Here is a 19,139-nt window from a genome sequence, read left to right as displayed (position 1 = left end):
TGTTATTTTTGGGTCAGCCCGAAACACTTTAAAATTCAATCAAAATTCAGCAAAACAATCAGTTATTTGCACAGTGCTGGTGGGTCATTTCATTGAAGCGGGGGCCACTGCTCATGGTTCTGTATGAGCTCTGTGCCTATTAATAAATATTTGGAGGATCCAAAAACCTTGATAAAGTGGCAAATCCTTACCTGCATCAATATCCCTGGACAACAATATACAGTTGTTATTTTGTTTAAATGCAGTGTAATTTATACAGTTTATTACTTCATCTTTGTTAACGTCTAACTCATATATGCACACACACACACAGAGATATAGTACAGACAGTCAGATATATAGATACACACACACACAGATATGTACATATAAATTCCTATCTCTAGATCTTTTGGAAATTTTCTTAAACCAACAGTAAAGCTTGTTTGCTTTCAGCGCTGAAATATGCACATCCTGGAGCCAGCCATGCATTTTGCATGAAATTCACCAAAGTGGGGGCGTAGTGGTTAATTGGGGGGTTATTCATAATTCTTACTGACAATTTTAATCTTTATTCTATAATGCCAGATTCTGTGTTACTAAGTCAATGGGACTTTTGCTTGAATAGGGACCACAGCAGGTTTTGCCTGTTCATTATGAACAATAATTACCATTATATGGTATTTACTATTTAGCAATGATCTCAGGTTCGCTTTTGAGGTGCCAGTGGTTTAATAAATTGCTGAGGAAATGACTGCTACGTGGCGTTAGCTGAATTCTGACTAGTTCCAGTCTGGGGGCTGTATGTCTGAGATGGAGCTGGCTGGTACATCCATTTACAAATTGATCTAGCCGGGTTATGACAGCTCTCTGATGCTTAATTCTTTTTGACCCTGCAAATTTATAGTTCCTTATGTGGGGAAATGCACTTAGGTCTTTCTGTTCCCTCTGATTGAAAGTGACCAAGACATGCAGCCTGTAAACAGGCGATCAGTGTGGAATTGGAGGTGCTGGCTCTGCTGTTTGACAGCATCATTGCTTTGATTAGGCTCTCGGTACACAGATGTGATTGAAAGGTTTTGCTGGATGTGGCATCCTGCTGGCCCTGTCAACTCCCAGGTGTGGATGCAAGCAGTCAGCTCCTCATCAGAGTCAGAGAAGCGAAGCCGACAGCACAGCCATGGCGCACCAGCTTCAGCCCACCATCTCGCTGCCAGCGCTGCCCAGTTATTTCACTGCTGACCTTTTTCCCTTCGCTGTCTTGTCAAAAGCAACAATCTAGATTCTGACAGTAACTAAGAAAGAAAAGGACGCAGCCAGAGCCAGGGCCCAAAATTAAATAGAATTAGCCATTTCAACAGGCCATCATCCCGAATATATTAATGCTCCATAGCATCTGAAGGGGGGACTGCTCAATAGCAACAACACAATCCAGCCTTGACTGTTTACATTTCCATACAAGACTGTTATTGAAACTATATTGTTCCCCATGTGCTCATGTGGACAGGTTATTATGGGGGCTCTGGGCTGCTTTAGCAAGCATCTGTGCAAAGTTGCAGTGACAGTGAGAGGAAGGGCAGGATGGATAAACTGTCTTGACAAGATTAAACTCCCAGATGAGGCCGTTACTGTGAACATTTTGCATTTAGAGTCCTCTGTAGTCACAGTGATGGTGTTTTTTAAAAAAAACAAACCCTCGAACATTAATAGTAATTACACCTTTGTGGCTGCTGTATTTGAAAGCCTGTTCCTTCAGCAAAGCAAACAGCTGTTTCATTTTAACGTGTTGCTTTTCTGTACGGACAAAAAAAATATCGTCTTGCCCAGATGGTGAGATCATTTTGAAGTTAGCGGCTGAAGAAACGGGTCAGAGGGCAAGACTTGGTATGCAAGGATATACATGTACAGCTGTCACTACAGCGTGCCATGCGCCGAGAGGGGAGTGTAACCCACGTTCACATTCTGGGTCAAACGCTACTGTCAGTTACCTTGGTGTCAAGGAGCAGTCTCTGATTCTGATCAAGAGTAACTGCAGTGAAGTAAGTTGGTTTATGTCAGTGTAAACTGATGCATGATATGAATCAGGCTCGGAGTAACTTGATTATCGTCACTGGAGTTAATGCAGGTTAATACTGGGGTAACAGATAGTTAAATTTGGCCCTCAGTCTGTTTTAATTTATTTTAAGGAGCATTGGGTGCTGATGCAAATCATGCCATAATAAACAGGCCCACTTCTGTGCGTTCAGCTCCCTGATTCAGACCATCCTTCTGCAGTAAAGCACCAAAGCACATGCTTAACTTTAGGCATGTGCTTGAGCCCCATTGTTTGAAGCACCGGTTTAAACTTCAGCATGTATTTAAGGAGGAGGTTTTCCAAAGTGCCAAAGGGATTTAGGTGCATCAGTCCCATTGGACTTCTGCATCTAAATCCTGTAGACACTCTGGAAATCCTCTCTCTAAGTGCTTTGCTGAGTGGGATGGGTTTAAGCACATGCTTAAATTGGGGCCTGAGAGTACAATTTTCAAAGGTGCCTGAGTGACTTAGGGACCTGTCCCATCGACTTTCAAAGGGATTTGGGCTCCTAAGACACTTAGGCACCTTTGAAAAATTTGCCTTGAATGACTTTGCTGGGAGCAGAAAGTGAGTAACTGATGGTAGCATATGGGCTACATGCATTAATACACAGCACTGAAGCTGCTGCAGGTATTTCCCATGTGCAGCTCTGCTTTTGCGGATGGGCTGTTCACTACAGGAGCTCCTTTTTCTCTCCAAAATATCTTTCCAGCTCTTCACGTTCCCCTAAATCTTGCATTGTCTCTGTAGAACACCAGAGCAGAAAACCAGTGCCCTCTCCTAGCATGCAGTCTTAGATCATGGAGTACTGATCCACACAAACTCTTAGCAGTCACCTGAACCACTGCCTTTGCAGATCCAGATGGAACTTGGTAGTAAGCCCAGGAGTACATATATGTCCGTAAGGAAGCATGTCTTTGGGCCTTAACCTTTTGGTTGCAGGGCTAACTTGCTGCCCTAGCTGAGGCTCATTTGCATCTGTAGTTCTTAAGAACTTTGTACGATACCACATTTGAAATGTATTTTATGAGACACCGGAGCCCCATTGCCACATTGCAAAGCCTTAACTGAGGACAGGAGGGTCTGATCCTGCTCTTGTTTGCGCTGGGGTCACTTCATTAACTTCAGAGGAGTCACTCCTGATTTACTCCAGTGCAAGTGAGAGCAGAATCAGGATGAGGCCCCGTGAGTCTGGGCTGAATAAGGAGAATGGCTTGGAGCATGTACGCTGGTTTGCAGTTGCTGAAGTAAATGTCCTAAGGAAATTGTTTAATCCATTATTAAATGTGGTAAACAAAGGTATCTTGGGCCTGATTCTGATCTCACTCAGACTGCGGTAAATCAGGTACAACTCCACTGAAATCAGTCGGCCTGATTCTCATCTCATTTATGCTGTTCTGCCCCAGGGTGACTATTGGGTCCCATGGATTTAGCCCTGATTTATGCCAGTGTCACAGGAGAATCAGGCCCACTGATGTCAATGGAATTCTACCCTAGTGGCTACGGCGCACCCTGAGCCTGGCAGGAAGATTCCATCCTCACCCCTCACCATGACACCCCCTGGGCCACGCTTGGCTATCATGGCACGGTACCACTTCCCCCGAGGAGTGTACCCAAGAGGGGGATGAGCTAATGACGGCTTGGGGATTGGAGCTCCTGGGTCAGACTTCACCTCTGTTCGGTGCGTAGGAGTGAGTGGCAAACCATGGTGTCACAATGGGAATGGTTGGAGACTCGAGGGAACGGTCTCCTCCATGTCCATTTGGCTGTGGTTGTATCCGATCCATAGGCCCTGTGCATTGCGTCCTCCCTGTCACAACTGACAGCTCCTCGGATCTCCAGCCATTGCAATTTCAGCAGGAGTGTAGTCTAGTAAAAGCAGAATTCCCATCTCATCCAGGTTGATGTCCGTGCCAACCTGCTACACAGACAGGGGAGTATGGTGTGGCGCTGGGCCTTTCACTTGTTTGTTCTATGGATGAGGAGTATTTGCCATATTGGGTCTTAGCACTGGGCTGCTGCCTCTAGCAATGGCCTGTGCTGGATGCGTCAGAGGAAACCCCAAATCACCTATTTGCAACCATTGGGGAAGAACCTCAGCTGGGGTAAACCAGCATCATTCCAATTAAGTCAGTTGAACAATGCTGATTTACACCAGCTGAGGCTCTGGCTCTGAAAGAAATTGTAGCAAACTGGTGTGTTTTTTCACTATGGAAGCTGGTTGCGTTTGAGTCAGCTCAGACACTGAAGTGTCCCGGTTGGTTTCATGTCCTGGCTCGCGGGCAGTTACCCTGCTGGGTTTCTCAGCACAGCAAGGGAATGTTTGGGTGCATACCACTTCAGCTAGTGTGGAGGGCAATGCCAGGGGTGGGCCACTGAAGGAGCTATGGGTTCCACAGTTAAAAGGATCGAGGGGCCCTAACACCCCATGCTAATGGCACGGGGAGTTGCACTACAATCCTGCATCCTGCTTCTTCTCTGGGAGTTGCATTGCACCCCTTGAACCTCATAGATTTTAAAGCCAGAAGATAATATAGGCCAGGGAATTTCACCCAGTGATTCCTGCCCCAAGCCCATATTCATCGAGTCATATAAGCCATATCTTGGTGGTTGAGCCAGAGCATATTTTTTTTAGAAAGAAACATCATATCTTAATGTAAAAACTCCAAGTGATGGAGGAATCTTTGTTGACAAGTTTGAGATTTTAGCTCCAAAGTCAGTTTCCATGCTCATAAGAATGGCCCTACTGGGTCAGACGAAAGGTCCATCTAGCCCAGTAATCTGTCTTCCGACAGTGGCCAATGCCAGGTGCCCCACAGGGAATGAACAGAACAGGTAATCATCAAGTGATCCATCCCCTGCAGCCCACTCCCAGCCTCTGGCAAACAGAGGCTAGGGACACCATCCCTGCTCATCTTGGCTAATAGCAGTCCCTAGTAGACCCAAACAGCAAGCAACAGGGTTACACTATTAGGTGGGTCTCTCATTCCTATTTAGAGGCCTGCTCTCCCCATAGAACTTGCATTGTTATTATAATGGGGATTAATTTTCTCTCCTTCCAAGTGCACAACAGTCTATGACAATAAGAGTTTTGTGTGCCCAGTGAGAGCAAAGTGGCCCATTGATTGTGCAGTCCGTAAGCAGCTTCCATTTCTAATGCACACACTGTGGGCCGGTCCCATGTTCAGTCGTGCTGTCCTGTGGGTTGAAGGTTTAAACCACTGAAGTGGGGTAAACATGAAAAGAAAGACTGAAAAAATCTACCCTTCTTTTCCACTGAATTTAGGCAAGAGCACTAAGAAGTAAAGATGGCCACATGCTGCGGAACTTAGATCCAGAATTTTGGACATCCCAAGGTTGGGGAGGGTTCGGCTGGAGGTCTTGGGTCAGTGCCTTGTATATATAGGGGCCACTTGCAAGATTCAGAACTGTATGTGCAGCGGGATTACAAACATCCTCCGAGATCAGGGGAGTTCAGGCTACGGGTGGGTTAGAAAACCTGACCTCTGAGGAAAGGTTGAAAAACAACTGGTCATGTTTAGTCTTGAGAAAAGAAGACTGAGTGGGACCTGACAACAGTCTGCCAATATCTTAAGGACTTGTATAAAAGAGGACGGTGATTAATTGTTCTCCATGTCCACTGAAGGTAGGATAAGAAGCAATGGGCTTAATTTGCAGCAAGGGAGGTTTAGGTTGGATATTGCAGAAAACTTTCTAATTCTAAGGGTAGTTAAGCTCTGGAATAGGCTTCCAAGGGAGGTAGTGGAGGTAGTTCCCATCACTGGAAGTGTTGATCAAACCCCTGTCAGGAATGGTGTAGGTTTACTTGGTCCTGGCACAGCGCAGGAGGCTGGACTTGACTTCTCGAGGTCCCTTCCAGCCCTGCATTTCTATGATCCTATGACTGGGTTTAGCCCATCATAAAGATGCGGGCTGTCTGGTGATCTAGGGTTCCCATTTCAAACACGTCAAAGTCTGTGTGCCTTTCCGATCAGGCCCTGTTAGAAACAGAAGCTGTTTCTTATTCCCCTGGGATCTAGTGGGGAAGTTGGAAATTTCCGCTGCCTTCGAATCCAGGTTTGCTAATGGATGAAGGCAACCCCCCTTTCAGTCCCACATGTCCCTCACCACTGGAGTGTCTGAGCATCTCCCAGACCAGTCACTGCTATGGGGGAAATACAGTCCCCATTTTAGAGACAGAGAAGTGAGGCACTGAAGAAGCGACTTACCCAGGATCATGCCAGCAGCTTGTTGCAGAGATGGAAATGATCCCAGGCCCCTAAGGCCGAGTCCAGTGCTCTGTCCACTAGACCATCCTTCCTACCTTCTTCTCTTCTGTGCTTGCTTAGGTGACAGGTGGTGGCAATTGAGCTGAAAAGCCTGAAGAGGCATTTCCTGCCGACGGGAGCAAAACACAGTTACTTATGAAGGAAAAATATCACAGGTTTTTGTTTTTTTTTCCCCCTTCACAACAGAAGCCGCATAAGCCAGAGCAGCAGCTTTAACGTGTGCTAGCGATCTGACCAGCAGACAGCTGGGGAGCATCTGATGTGGCCAGCCTTTTCCTGGGCCACCGTTTGTTTCTGCTGGGGACAGGGTGCGGGAGAGAGGGAGAGAGAGCGTGAAGGAAAATGGCAGCTGCCAATCTCTTTGTAACTCCCACGAGGCTCGCACAGGTTGGCCCTTGTGTGAATAGAAAGGTCATGTTTCACCAGGGTTTGTACCAAGGCAAAACTCTCCTCTCTAATTGGCATTGTGTGGGGGAGGAGTCTCCACTCTGCCATTTCTCTGGGAATGGAGCTGCTGCTGGGATAGAAGCATATTGGTGAGGAGATCTCCCATGCGGGTCTGGGAGGAGTATTGTGCCCTGAGTTGTCATGCATAGTTGCCTGGTGCCTCCCTCATTCACATGGGTGTCAACCAAAGTGGAGTCACTCGGGAGGAAATCAGGACTAGTGCGAACCGAATCAGATCCATCATGTTATCATAGCATCTTTCGTCTAGGCATACGGCAGAGCCACACTTTCAAAAGTCACTAAATGCCAAACAGTTGGTCTTGGTACCTGGGGCTGGCCTGCTACAGGGTGGCCCCGGCCACTCCTTCCATAGAATCCTGGCCCTTTAAAGATCACCCTCTGGCCTCGCGGGCTGAACTCCATTGCATAGCGCTGAGATCCTGTAGAAGGACCCTCCCATCCTGGTTGTAGTGGCTCAGAAGAGTGCCACCTACTGACAAGCCAGCACCACTTCCTCTAGCACCCAAAGGGATTGTTTTCTGGAAGGTCGCCAATTCAAATACTGACCGAGGCCAGATGCTGCTTAAAGGTCTGACAAGGCCACGGTGGCAAGGAGAGTCAGCTGCTTCTGAGGAGTGTGCTCACTTGTCCTGTCCATGGACAGGAAAGGAAATGATACTGGGATAGGGAGATAAATAGCTGCTCAGCTTGGCTCAGCGTCAAGGCTGCATCCTGGGCAGCCAGACCTAGCAGTCAGAGCCAGAGTCCACTGTCAGCAGTCAAGAGTCAGCTGGGTCAGGCAGGAGCCAAACCAGAGATCAGAACCGCAAGTCAGAGGTCAGGAGCCTTGTCAGGTCAGGACACCTGGAAATCAAGCTGCGGGAGCAGAAGCAGGAGGCACCAGGTACATAGTCCAGAGCAGGGTAAATCTGGGGTGTTTGGACAGCTTCCTGTTGCTGGCTTAAATAGGGCTGACGGGCCAACTGGCTGCTAACAGGACGTAAGAGGCGGAGCCTCAAACTGGAGCTGGGCTTCATGCATCCTGGATCAGCAGGCTGCCAAGTGGAGGGCTGACATATGGCTACTCCTCTGGCCCCGGGTTTGAGGCCCGTGAGTCATGACAGTCAGAAAGATGAAATAAGTGAGGAGCATCCATCTCCCCTGACTCAGGAGGATCTAATGGCCCATGGCCACCTTCTGCCATGAAAAGGAAACAAGTTATATACATCCATCCACTAAATGAAATACTCAGCCCTCCTCTGCTGTGGGACAGAACTATCCTCTAGGTCTCCCCAGGCATTCTGAGTCTAATTAGCATCCACTGGCTTAGACTGTCAGTTCCTTGGAGCTTGTCTTGTACAAGGTCACTTCACACCACTCCAGCAGCACACAGGGGCCTCAGTGTAAATGGGGCTCAGGCTTTGTGTGTGCTCAGCTAATAAGGATCTGGATGCAAATCCCACATTTTGGATGAATATATTATAGGCCAGCTTCCCAGCTGGTGTAAATCAGGGTAGCTCTGTTGATGTCAATGGAGCTGTAGCAATTGACACCAACTGAGGATCTGGGTCTGTGTTTGGACTGACATATTATTTTGATCTTGAAATATTGGGGAGGAACAAACCCTGGGGAAATGAATTCGCAGGAGGCAAAACATGACACTGTTGAGAATGTTACAAGCAAATATCCCTTAGGGGACTAAAAAAAGTCCTCCACTCTTCTACAGCAATGGTCCATAAACCACTAGTTTGCACTAGCGACCCTGCAGTGCTTCGGGCTATCACTGCAGAGTAGTGTAGTCATTTATAACAGCAGGGTCAGAGTTAATCATTTGATTCAGACAGAGCAAGATTCAGCTGCTGTCATTTCCTACTTCAGATCCCAGTGGGATTAGACAGAAACGTAGTCTTTGAGAGAGGAGGGGGAAAAGGTCAGTCATTTGTCATCATTCATTCTATTTACTCTTGCAGAATCCTTTCAAGTTGTGGTCAGAGGCAACGGCTTTTATCACGCAAGAAACATCGATCAAGTTCTCTGCAGCTTCAAGATCAATGACACCATAACAATCAGTAAGTTGATGGGCTGGAGATTTTATGCCCTAAATTGCGCAAGGATCCCGACCCAGCTCCTCTGAGTCAATGCGAGTCTTTGCATGGACTTTGGTGGGCGTTCTTTAGGGCCCTAGTCCCATATTATGGGTCAAATCCCAAGATCTGGGAATCACTTAAGTCATACTCTGAAGGTAGTGCCTAGGCTTTGTGCTGGGTCTTTCATCCTCACTGCAAGAGTGGAGATGGTTTGACTTGCTGTCCACACAGATACAGCCTGTCTGGTACTGTGGGGGGAGACGTGAAATTGCCCGCCACTCTCGTGTCCATTAATAACACAGACTGATGCTGTCCTGATCCAAGGATGCTGTGCTCAGACACACGTCAGTTTCACTGGCTCAGGAGGGAGTGACCAAGTGTCCCTCTGTGAAATGAGTTTGTCTAAAGTATCATAACACAAAACCCAGCACAACTGTGCTAAATTGGGCCCCTTGTGGGCAGTCTCAGCATGTAAACTAAGGCTCGAATGGGGCAAAGAGATGCCCCTCTCCCCACCATGTCTGAGAGCTGCTCCTCTCTCAGCCCCAGATGAGTAGGGTGTGGCACGCTGGCCAAGGGACGGTGTGGGGAAACTCACACAGCTGCTGCTTCTGGGGCTCACCCTCCCCTGTGGACAGTATTTGGCCTCCAGGATTGGTATAGACTGGCACCCCATGTTAGCCCTAAAATCACACTGGGTGGGAGCTCCCCTGGGGCCAGTGGTTGGGCTTCTTTCTAGCCAAGCCTGGTTCCCCTGGGTCTCTCTCTGGCCATACACCTCAGCTGCTCCCTGCGCCCCTCTCCTAGTTCTGAGCTGAGGCTGTGTCTGGGCCTGCTGTGCACCTGCAGACAGCAGTACCAAGCCACCTTTTGCAGGCTCCGCCCAGCCCAGCAAGCCCTCTTCAAGGGTATACCTGAGCCAGCTGGCGCACAGCAGACCAGGTGGCCTGTAGCCAATCATCTGTTTTCACTTGGGTTGGCTGACCTACCCTCGGTGGAGTGACACTCCCGCCCTCCAATGGGGAGCTTCAGGGAGTGCCAGATCACTCATCAGCTGCAAAGGAGGAGAGGATAGCTGCTCTCCTCTGGCCATCCTCTCACCAGTCAGTGCCGAGGGGGCAGAGCTGGCCCCATCACGGGCATGCTTTGCATGTGGAGTGGGGGCTCCAGACACAGAGCCACCAAAACATGGAACTGGTATCCTTATTCTGCTGCATCTACCATTGCACACACCCACTGGGTGGTCACTGTAGGGCGGTGGCTGGAGACTTCTCTCTGACAGCATGGGACTCCTCAGAGTGGTACTGGGCTAGAAAACAAGAGGATTTGATTTGGAGGGGGCAGTTAGATGGACTTTGCAAGCAGACAAGATGCTCAATAGAGAGACGAGGGAGGTGAGGTCACATCTTTTATTGGACCAACTTCTGCTGGTGAGAGAAACAGTCAAGAGATTGTCAGTAAAAGATGTGCCCTCACCCACTTTGTCCCTCTAATATCCTGGGACCAGCCCAACTACAACAGCACAGTGTCCAGTATATACAATACTAAGCCAAACATTTAGGTGACCCATCCTGAGGGTGGCCTTTGAATGGTTTGAGCTGGGCGATGTCACAGCTGGATGTCACAGCTGTGACAAGGAATGACAGGTAAGACAGCCCCTAAAGACAAGGACCAGCTCTGAGCCATGTCCACACTGGGCCTGATCTGGCATCTGCAGTTCTCACTGACGTCAACAGCACCCCTCCGGGTTGAGCCCGTTCGGGAGACACTGCTCTTTCCGTACGTTACAGTCTGTCTTGTTTCCTTTTAGATGAAAAACCGACTATTGTTCAAGACACCTATTTGCTTTGCCCTGCACCAGTAATAGAAGACATTGGACAGTAAGTACGGCTCTGCAGCCTGGGCTGAAGGGGAGGGGGCGTTGGCGGTGGGATCAATAGGCATTTTGCCTAAAAAGGACTAAGCAAGGAGGTCAGGCGTGTGCAGCTTTTCAGAAGTTCACTGGCAGGTTCAGCGCCATCCTGATGGACCAGACCCTCCCCTGGGGCGTCAGCATGGCTCCGTTCAAGGCTGAGCACACTTCAGCGTGGGGCTCCTGCCCCCATTTGAAGTGGTGGTGGGAGGGGCTGCAGCCTGCCCCTCCGGCCTATATTCCCTAACTTGCCAGTGCACTTAGTCGTCATGATGCCTCCTTGAGGAGCTGGGCCCTGCAGTGCATCATGCAGGAGGGACAGGGATCAGACTGTGCGATGCTTCACCCAAACACATGGGCAGAGCATTGCATCTGGGTCCGCTGGTAAAAAGAGAGTCAAAACCAACATATCGGGTGTCACGGATCCACAGGGTCAGTGCTGCGGCCCCAGCTTTGGAACAGTCAGTGGGAGGAGCCCTGCAGTGTGCCAGACCCTCTAGGGGTCTCACTCTTCCCCCAGGGTAAGCCACGCAGCTTCACCGCCTCCTTAGATGGGACCTCTGGGCCTTCAGCACTCCTGCTTCACACCAGGAGCTCAGCGAGTCCCACTGGGACAGACCCCTGAGGAAGACTTGTGCAGTCTTAGGGAGCAACGCACCTCCTCTGCTAGCACCTGCAGGGACATATCCAGCGTTGTTACACTGCCGGGTTTATTAGTCGGCTGGAATGCACATAGGAAGGCCTTGGTTAGCACAGAGGAATGAAGGTTAAAGCACAGTCCAGAGTCCAGCCAAGCTGCAGTGAACCCCACTGTTCAAGCTGTCTCCCCGTCTGTCTGACATGTGTGCCCCCGGAGCCAACGCTTAATGTCCACCTCATCCCCTGCTCCCCCCAGTCCTTTCTTCCTGACCTGAGGAGAGGCGGCTCAGGCCTCCCTGCTGAGAGGTGGGGCAGTCCATATCTCTCTGGGCCATTGGTTGCTAGGTGTCCATGTCTGGGCAATTGGCTTTTCCATTGTCTTCTCAAGAGCTCCATTGATATGGGACGTGAGGCCTCAGACAGCTAGGGCCTATTCCTGCCTATGTCTTAGCCTGATCTGAGAGCAAACATGCCCTTTTCACCCACTAGGTAGCAATGCCGCATATAGGGGAAACTGAGACACACATATTCTTCATACAAATATTCCAAAAAAATTCCCGCTTCGTCACATTGGGTTTGAAAGTTACGGCTTCCAGATCAACCCTACCATAATCGGTTGCGCCACATTTCCATCACCACACACAACTTCCCGCTGTTCATGGGCATGCGGAATAGTATGGATGCATGAGGGGGCTGAATTTCTGGGCATCCTTCTGCTCTCATGTACATTGGTGTAAATCAGGAGTAATGAATGAAGTCTTGCACTAGTGTGGAATCTGTGCCGTGGGGCGTAGAATAGTTGCATTCAGGAGCTTGGATCAGTGCCTCGTAGTGAGTTTCACCAGGGCAAAGAGTGGGTGTGAAATGCAGCCATTCTTACCTGGTGGCATGTTACATCCACTCTGCTTAGGCAGAAAGGACTACACAGGGTGCAGGGCAAGGGGGGGTTTGAGCCCTTTGATCCTTTTTGTGCATTGTAAATAAAATCCCTACAAATTCACACCAGCCTAACTGAGGACAGAATCTGGCCCTCTGACTACACTGGCAAACGGCCACATTCTCCTCCGTGCAATGCGATTGATGGTAGTGGTGCTGCACCAAGAGATGTGAGTTCCAAGTCATCTGAGCAGGATGCAAAGCTGCAGATCTCAGAGGTTCGCTTTGTAGGGACCTGTACAGACTTTTCCTTCAGCTTTTCTTTGGGTTGGTTCAAAAGAAATCCGAAAGCAGAAAACTCCCAAGTATTATTTGGTTTGACTCTGCAACTGCAAATTACACAAGGTACCACGGGAACCACGTAAATTTGTCCATGTCTGTGAACCTTTTAGCGCATTCTGGCCTAGGCTTCAAATTTGCAGCAAAGCTGGCGCTAGGCAAACTTTATGTGGTTTCAGGTTTCATCTCCCGGAGCTCTAGTCAGGTATTTCGTCTGTCTTCCTGCTTCATGGGAGGTTCAATTTAATTCTCCCTAAACAATCTCTGGTAGCCGAGAGACTAGTCTGTGTAAACAAGACTACTGAGCAGAGAAGGAGGAATTGCTTTAAGTGTTGAGTATGTGCTCCATCAATTTTGAATATCGGCAATTCTGAATGTCAACTGAATGTATGTGATGTCCCCTCCACCCTGCATTTTGCATCTAACTCTAGAGTGGATTGAGATTGTATTGAATTTCAAGCAAATTTCAAATTTTGACACCCCTCCCCCCAAAAAAAGAGGGGGGATGGATTTCAAGTGTCTTTATTTATGAATCAAATTTAGTTTCCTGTGTTTGGATCTTCTCTGCTCTCGCCAATGATGGTGACTCCTCCACCCACCTCAGCAACTTCTTTCGTGACCCAACCCCCTGTTAAAGTTAAAGGGTTGAGTTGTGCCCCATTTTATCCCCCTGCAATCCCATTGGGTGCTCAGATACTATAGTGGGGGTGGGTAGATAAGTATTTAGATAGCTAGGTGGGGTTTAAGCCAGAGCAGAATTAGACTCTTAGGGACAAGTGCTAAACTGGTGTATGCCAATGACAATGTACACTAGCTGAGAACATGCCGTCTAACCTAAGGCTAGATTCTGCTCACAGCTACCCTGGCGTAAATCCAGAGGAGGTCTGTTAATTTCAGTGGCGATGCTCTGTGAAAAGGAAAGCCCAGTGTGACCCCACAGTATTCCCTGCTGCAGCTTAAACCTGTAGCTTCCCGTTTTAGCACAGGTCGTATTGCAAATATCTGAGCCGTAGCATTCTAAGTCACTGAACTAGTGCCCTGTACCCCCAGGGAGAATGGAGTCTATTAATAAAGAACATATGCCCCAACTCAATTTAGCCAACGTAACAATGTTGGCTTTTGGCCAAGCGAACAGTCAGATGCAGGTGAGCACCTGCAGTCACATAACTGCATTGACCAGGCAGGACATGTGTTCAGGAGCCAATGGCCAGGAAGAAGGGGAACAGTGGGTATAAAGATGACACTAAAAATAAATGTATCTGTTTTGTGCTTTAGGGTGGTTTTCCTCCAAGTCAGCATGAACAACGGGCTAACATTCATCTCCAGCTCTGTCAGCATCACCAGCACACAGTGTGTAAGTATGGGATGGAGCCACCTTGAGAAGAAAGGGTTGCTCTCCGGGGAAGGCCTCTTCTCCATCGCGATTGCAGAGCCGATCCCAGCAGCACACTAAAAAGCAGCGAGGGCTGGCTGAGAGCAGTTCATGAGTGATTGCAACCCATGCATGGATCGCGACTGATTCATAAGTGCAAGAATATCCTCCCAGGAAAGAGAGAGAACTGCCGGTCTCAGACTGGGTCTGGGAGGGACCCATGGACCCCCCAGAGGAAGCCAACCCCCCAGAAAGTATTGGCAGTCCACCAGTATTCTTCTTCTGTTCCCCTGTCTCATTCCCATTCATTAGGGGGTGGTGTTTGCCACTGGAATGGGGTGAGGGTTGGCCTTCCTGGCATGGGGAGGACCATAAAGGGACAATAGCCCCAAGTGCTGGGATGAGCTTTTCCTGGAGGGGTTGTTCTGTCACCCAGCCAAGGGAGAGCTTTCTGTGCCGCTGATACTGATGGGAGACGGGGAGAGAAAGGACTGGGCTATGCGGCGGCTCCGTGGCTGGCATCTGTCTGCCATGGGGGAGCAGGACAGGAGTCAAGAGCCCCAGATGACCTTTTAGGGAAGATTAACTTTAGAAGCAATCAAATAATCCAAGCTAAGAAGCCAACTATGATGAGTGATCTGCTCACTGCACCTCAGGGGAGAGAATAGCCCACATCCCCAGCTGGCATAAATCAGCAGAGAGGCAGTGGACCTACATCAGTTTACACTAGCTGAGGATCTGTACCCATGAGTTGAAGTGACAGGAGGTTTGCTATAATAGCTGGATACCAAGCATTTCACACCCAGGTCATGGGTGTCAAGGTGAGCTTAGTTCTGGTCAGTGTCCGTGCCGCCTGAAGGCTATTGGAAGGGGTTGATGGTCTCAGGCTATGTCACAAAGCTGTCATAGAATCATAGAATATCAGGGTTGGAAGGGACCTCAGGAGGTCATCTAGTCCAACCCCCTGCTCAAAGCAGGACCAATCCCCAATTTTTGCCCCAGATCCCAAATGGCCCCCTCAAGGATTGAACTCACAACCCTGGGTTTAGCAGGCCAATGCTCAAACCACCGAGCTATCCCTCCCCCCAGAATACCAGAATACCATCACACACGATGTGCCTTCATTGGGCCCCTTTGTGGCAGCGTCAGCGAAGAGGCCATGGAAGGAATGGGTCCCGAAATCCACATGGCTGAGGTGTCTGACTTTTTCAGCTACCACGCTGGGAAATTTAATCCCAGAGCTGTGGGAAAGTCACAGGGTTTAGTCACTTGGAATTGAGCAGGGATATTTTTGCTGTTTCACCTGGTTTCAAAACCCCCTCGAAACTTGGCAAGAATTGCAATGAGATAGGGATTTGACACCCGGACAGCATGCATTTTACACCCACGTCCCCTTCAAAGCCATCCCAGGCTGCTGCAGCAAAAGCTTTTGCAATGATAGGCCCGGTTTTGGGTCAGTAACGGACCGTGAATTTTAACTCGCTGTGTATTTGGTTACCGGTGCTTCACACGCTTCTAATGGAGATTGAACTCTTAGCTCTAGCGGGGGTCCCTGCAGGTCAGAGCTCAGCCAGGCTGCTGGGGAAGGCATGCATTGCCATTGCCTCGGGGTAAACAGAGGACTGCAATCTCCAAGGCTGTCAATCTGGCACTTTTCACCAGCCCTTCAAGTCACTTGTAGCTTCAAAACAAGCAAGAACAGGGGTCCGATTCTCAGCTGATGTGCAGCAGCCTAGCTCCATTGAAATCAGATCGCACCGCTGAGGGTCTGGCCCACTCTCTGCAAATACGTTTTCAGGCTTGTGCGGAATCTCATGCATTCAGGTCTTTCTTTATCGTTTTAGAGGATCCTTCCGTTTCCTTTCTCTCCTGTTTCCTTTGCTGTGAACAGCAGCAAGCTGGCCTCCTCGGCCCTCATTCTCAGACGGTTCCTCTGTCCTTTTCTGTACAGTAAGTGTCTTTTCTTCCCCTTCCTCCTGAGGTTTCCTCTCCGGCCCCTCCACCAACCTATTTCCAGTCTTATCTTACCGATTTCCTAACCATCTTATCTGATTGGCTCCTAGCCCCTCCTCCATTTCACTCCCAGGTTTTGCATCTTTTCAGCTGGCTGGCCCTGTTACCTTCGTGACACTGAGATCATCCAACACAAACTTTGACATAATATAACTGACTTTGAGAAGGTTTCCATTAGCATGGATAATAGGATCATGAGGGCAGCTGGGCTAAAGGTTTACTGCTAGCTCTTACCATCACCAGCTGGCCTGATGCAGCCCAGGGAAACTACAGATCCCATCATGCAACATTCCACCTTGTAGCAAGGGTTGCTTTTTGTAGAAAAGGCTCTTCGTTCCTTGAAGAGGTTGTGTTGGGCTGCAGGCTGTGCACAGGGGCCTGTGTGGTGTCACTTAGGGTGAGTGTTTTATTACAGAAAATCTGCAGAGGGATACAGCTAGTGATTGGTTTCGCAAGACTTTCCAGATTAACTCACGAAGACCAGGATTTTCAGAAGGGCTCAGAACTCACATCCAAAGAGCTCGGCTCGGATATAGCCACCAAACCAACGGCTGTTTTTTCAGAAGAGCTCCGTGGCTTTGGGTGCATGTCTGCTTTGAAAATCTGGTCACAAGTTTCACAGTGAGAGCCTCTGGGTGTTGGGTGCTTTTCAAATTGTAGCCCCAGGTATGGGTGCTGAGCACTTGACAATGTGGCATTAAATGCCAACCAGGCTAGAACATTGTCTACACCAGGAAGCAGTTTGAATACAAGAGGCAAGAACTTAAAGTCTTTGTTCCAAACATTGGCATAGTATGGATGTCAGACATGTCACCTGCACCTAATTTATTGCCCCATGAATGAGAGTATTGTAGCAAAATGGCCCATTAGCACAGTTAAGGGATCGGAAGATACAGTCAGTCATGGCTCGCTGCATGCCTGAGTATCCATAGCAAGATCCTGCAGTCAGAAATCAGGCAAAACGCCCCACCACAGACACTGGGGAATGTTGTCTTCAGGATCACATCCTTAGGTTCCAATTCAGCAAAGCACTTACCCACGTGCTCAAATACCATTGAAGCCAAAGAGACACAAGCATGTGCATAAATGCCCTTGCTGAACAGGGATGCGATCCTGTATCAGGGCTTGAAATATTAACTCTTGTCCCTGAGCGTAGAATCCAGTCCCAATGACAATAATGATAAATTCTCTATTCTTTGTATAATCTGATTAAAACCTTTAGTGAAGCAAACCAGCTCCTTTTCTCCAGGTCTAACAGCGCAGCCTTTGGGTCTCCTGCCGGTGTTAGCCTGCCAAGCTTGTGCCATATTAAGGTAACCTGGAAACAACTGTCTTGTTTGCAGCTCAGTGGGACGATCCTTTTCATCGCACTCTTAATTCTGTTCCTGTTGCTGGCCTTGGCGCTGCTTTGGTGGTTCTGGCCTCTGTGCTGCACGGTGGTGAGTATGGCCTTTGATCTTTGTGGCTTAGTTTCCTCTGCTGTCTGACGGAAGCTGGAGTTAAAAGCCTGGAGAGATGTTCAATAGACAACGAGAGGAGCAGACACGAATCTTCATCTTAGGATATAAACTGATCTATCTGTATGGCCCTGATTCAGCAAAGCACGTAAACCTGTGCCTTCTCCCATTGACTCCAATGGGACTCACGGACACGCGGAAAGTTAAGCAGGTGATGAAGAGCTTTGCTGAATCCGAAGTGAGGCAGCAGGGTCGGTTTGTTAGAGTACAGGACTAGGAACCGGAAGATGTGAATTGCATCTGCAGCTCTGCCACCAAGCTGCAGGGTGACGTGGGCAAGTCGCTTCCTCTCTCCATGCCTCCATTTCCCACCTGCACGGAATGGGGTTAAAGATACTGGTTTTCTTTGTAGAGTGCTGTGAGATCTAGGGATGGAAAGCGCTAGCTATGATGAGGATGCGTGTGTGTATGCTCTTACTTTCATTGGAAATGCATTTCATATGATTGACATTTCAACTCATGGGTTAATGTTTCGCCGTAGTGTTGGACTCAAATGACCCGTACAGGTTAAGGGAAAGTTTGAACTCACAAAATCTGAGCCTATGTTATGGGCGATTCAATCTGGTGTATAAGCATTGGTGACTCATCTACTCCAGTTTCACCCCAGTGCCATTGCACTGGCTTCAGTGCCATTATTCCTGACCGCTGGCCCAGGGGAAGCGAGAAGCAAGTCAGGCCCAGTAACGTGCCAGTCTAGATGGACAGGGCTGGCTGGTGGTAGCTCAGTTCATCAGCAGGCAGGAGAATCCCTGCAATCCCGTCTCTACCAGCTGTCGGAGATCACACATACCACACTGCATGCCAGCCATTGTCCCAAAGGAAAGGTGCCAGCCATCCTGTTCTGCCAGCTGTCTCCTGCCCGCTGATCCATTCAGTGGCACGAAAGGTCACTGTCCAGGGAGCCAGCGCAGCCTGCTGAATGCTGTGGCATCGCTGCTGGGAGAGAGAGGGCGACCCTCCATCCAAAAATGGGCACGCACCTAAAATTAGGCTTGGCAGAATTCAGGTTTTATTTTTATCACGACAATGGATATCGATGTTTATTTTTAAGCTTTTATTTTTATCAATTTAACTTTTCACCCTTGCAGGGAACTTTTCACAGTTGGGGGGCAGACAATGGTGTGGGGGGGGGGAGGCAAACAATGGGCAGGGGCCGGACAATAACCCGTTAATGACAGTTCACATTGAGATTCAAATCGTTAAAGGTTTATAACCGCTAAAGCACAACTTGTCAACATCACAAGTCAAAATATACAAAGTAAATATCCTTAAATCAAACTCTCCGGCAGCATTGTTCTCACTTTGTCTATCTGTACATTTCAATGATTATCAATGGAAATATTTTTTCACCGGTTTGTGTGCGCGCAGTGAAACCGACGTTTACTGATAAAATTCAATCCTTCTGCACCGACCTGTAATGTGAGCCTAGGGGAAAGAGAAGGACCAAGTCCAGGGGGACAGAGGCAGTGACAGGGATATAAGGTGTACCTTTAACTCTGATTCTTTCCATTGCCTGCATGTCGTAGGTCATCAAGGAGCCTCCGCCACCACCGCCCCCAGAGCCTGTAAGTATTTTATTTTTCAAACCATAATAC

General features: G+C 48.7%; 1 protein-coding gene across 2 annotated transcripts in view; it reads left to right on the top strand.

Moving 5' to 3' along the window:
* The window catches only part of ANTXRL (ANTXR like), a 79,410-nt gene that overhangs the window by 26,951 nt on the left and 33,320 nt on the right, over nt 1-19,139 (top strand). The window contains exons 10-15 of one of the 2 annotated variants that reach the window (XR_007357692.2): nt 8,760-8,858; nt 10,687-10,756; nt 13,918-13,996; nt 15,859-15,964; nt 17,371-17,466; nt 19,071-19,109. Coding sequence is in view for 1 of the 2 variants with exons in the window: in XM_048858309.2 (XP_048714266.1) it covers nt 8,760-8,858; nt 10,687-10,756; nt 13,918-13,996; nt 17,371-17,466; nt 19,071-19,109 (383 nt within the window). In the remaining variant the exon portion in view is untranslated. The remainder of the gene's footprint in view (nt 1-8,759; nt 8,859-10,686; nt 10,757-13,917; nt 13,997-15,858; nt 15,965-17,370; nt 17,467-19,070; nt 19,110-19,139) is intronic. The other variant, XM_048858309.2, reaches the window with a different exon arrangement.

This window comes from Caretta caretta, chromosome 7 (assembly GCF_965140235.1).
Source record: "Caretta caretta isolate rCarCar2 chromosome 7, rCarCar1.hap1, whole genome shotgun sequence".
In the NCBI taxonomy this organism is placed as follows: Eukaryota; Metazoa; Chordata; order Testudines; family Cheloniidae; genus Caretta; species Caretta caretta.
Note: the sequence above shows the minus strand (reverse complement) of the source record. Positions and strands in the feature narration are given on the sequence as shown.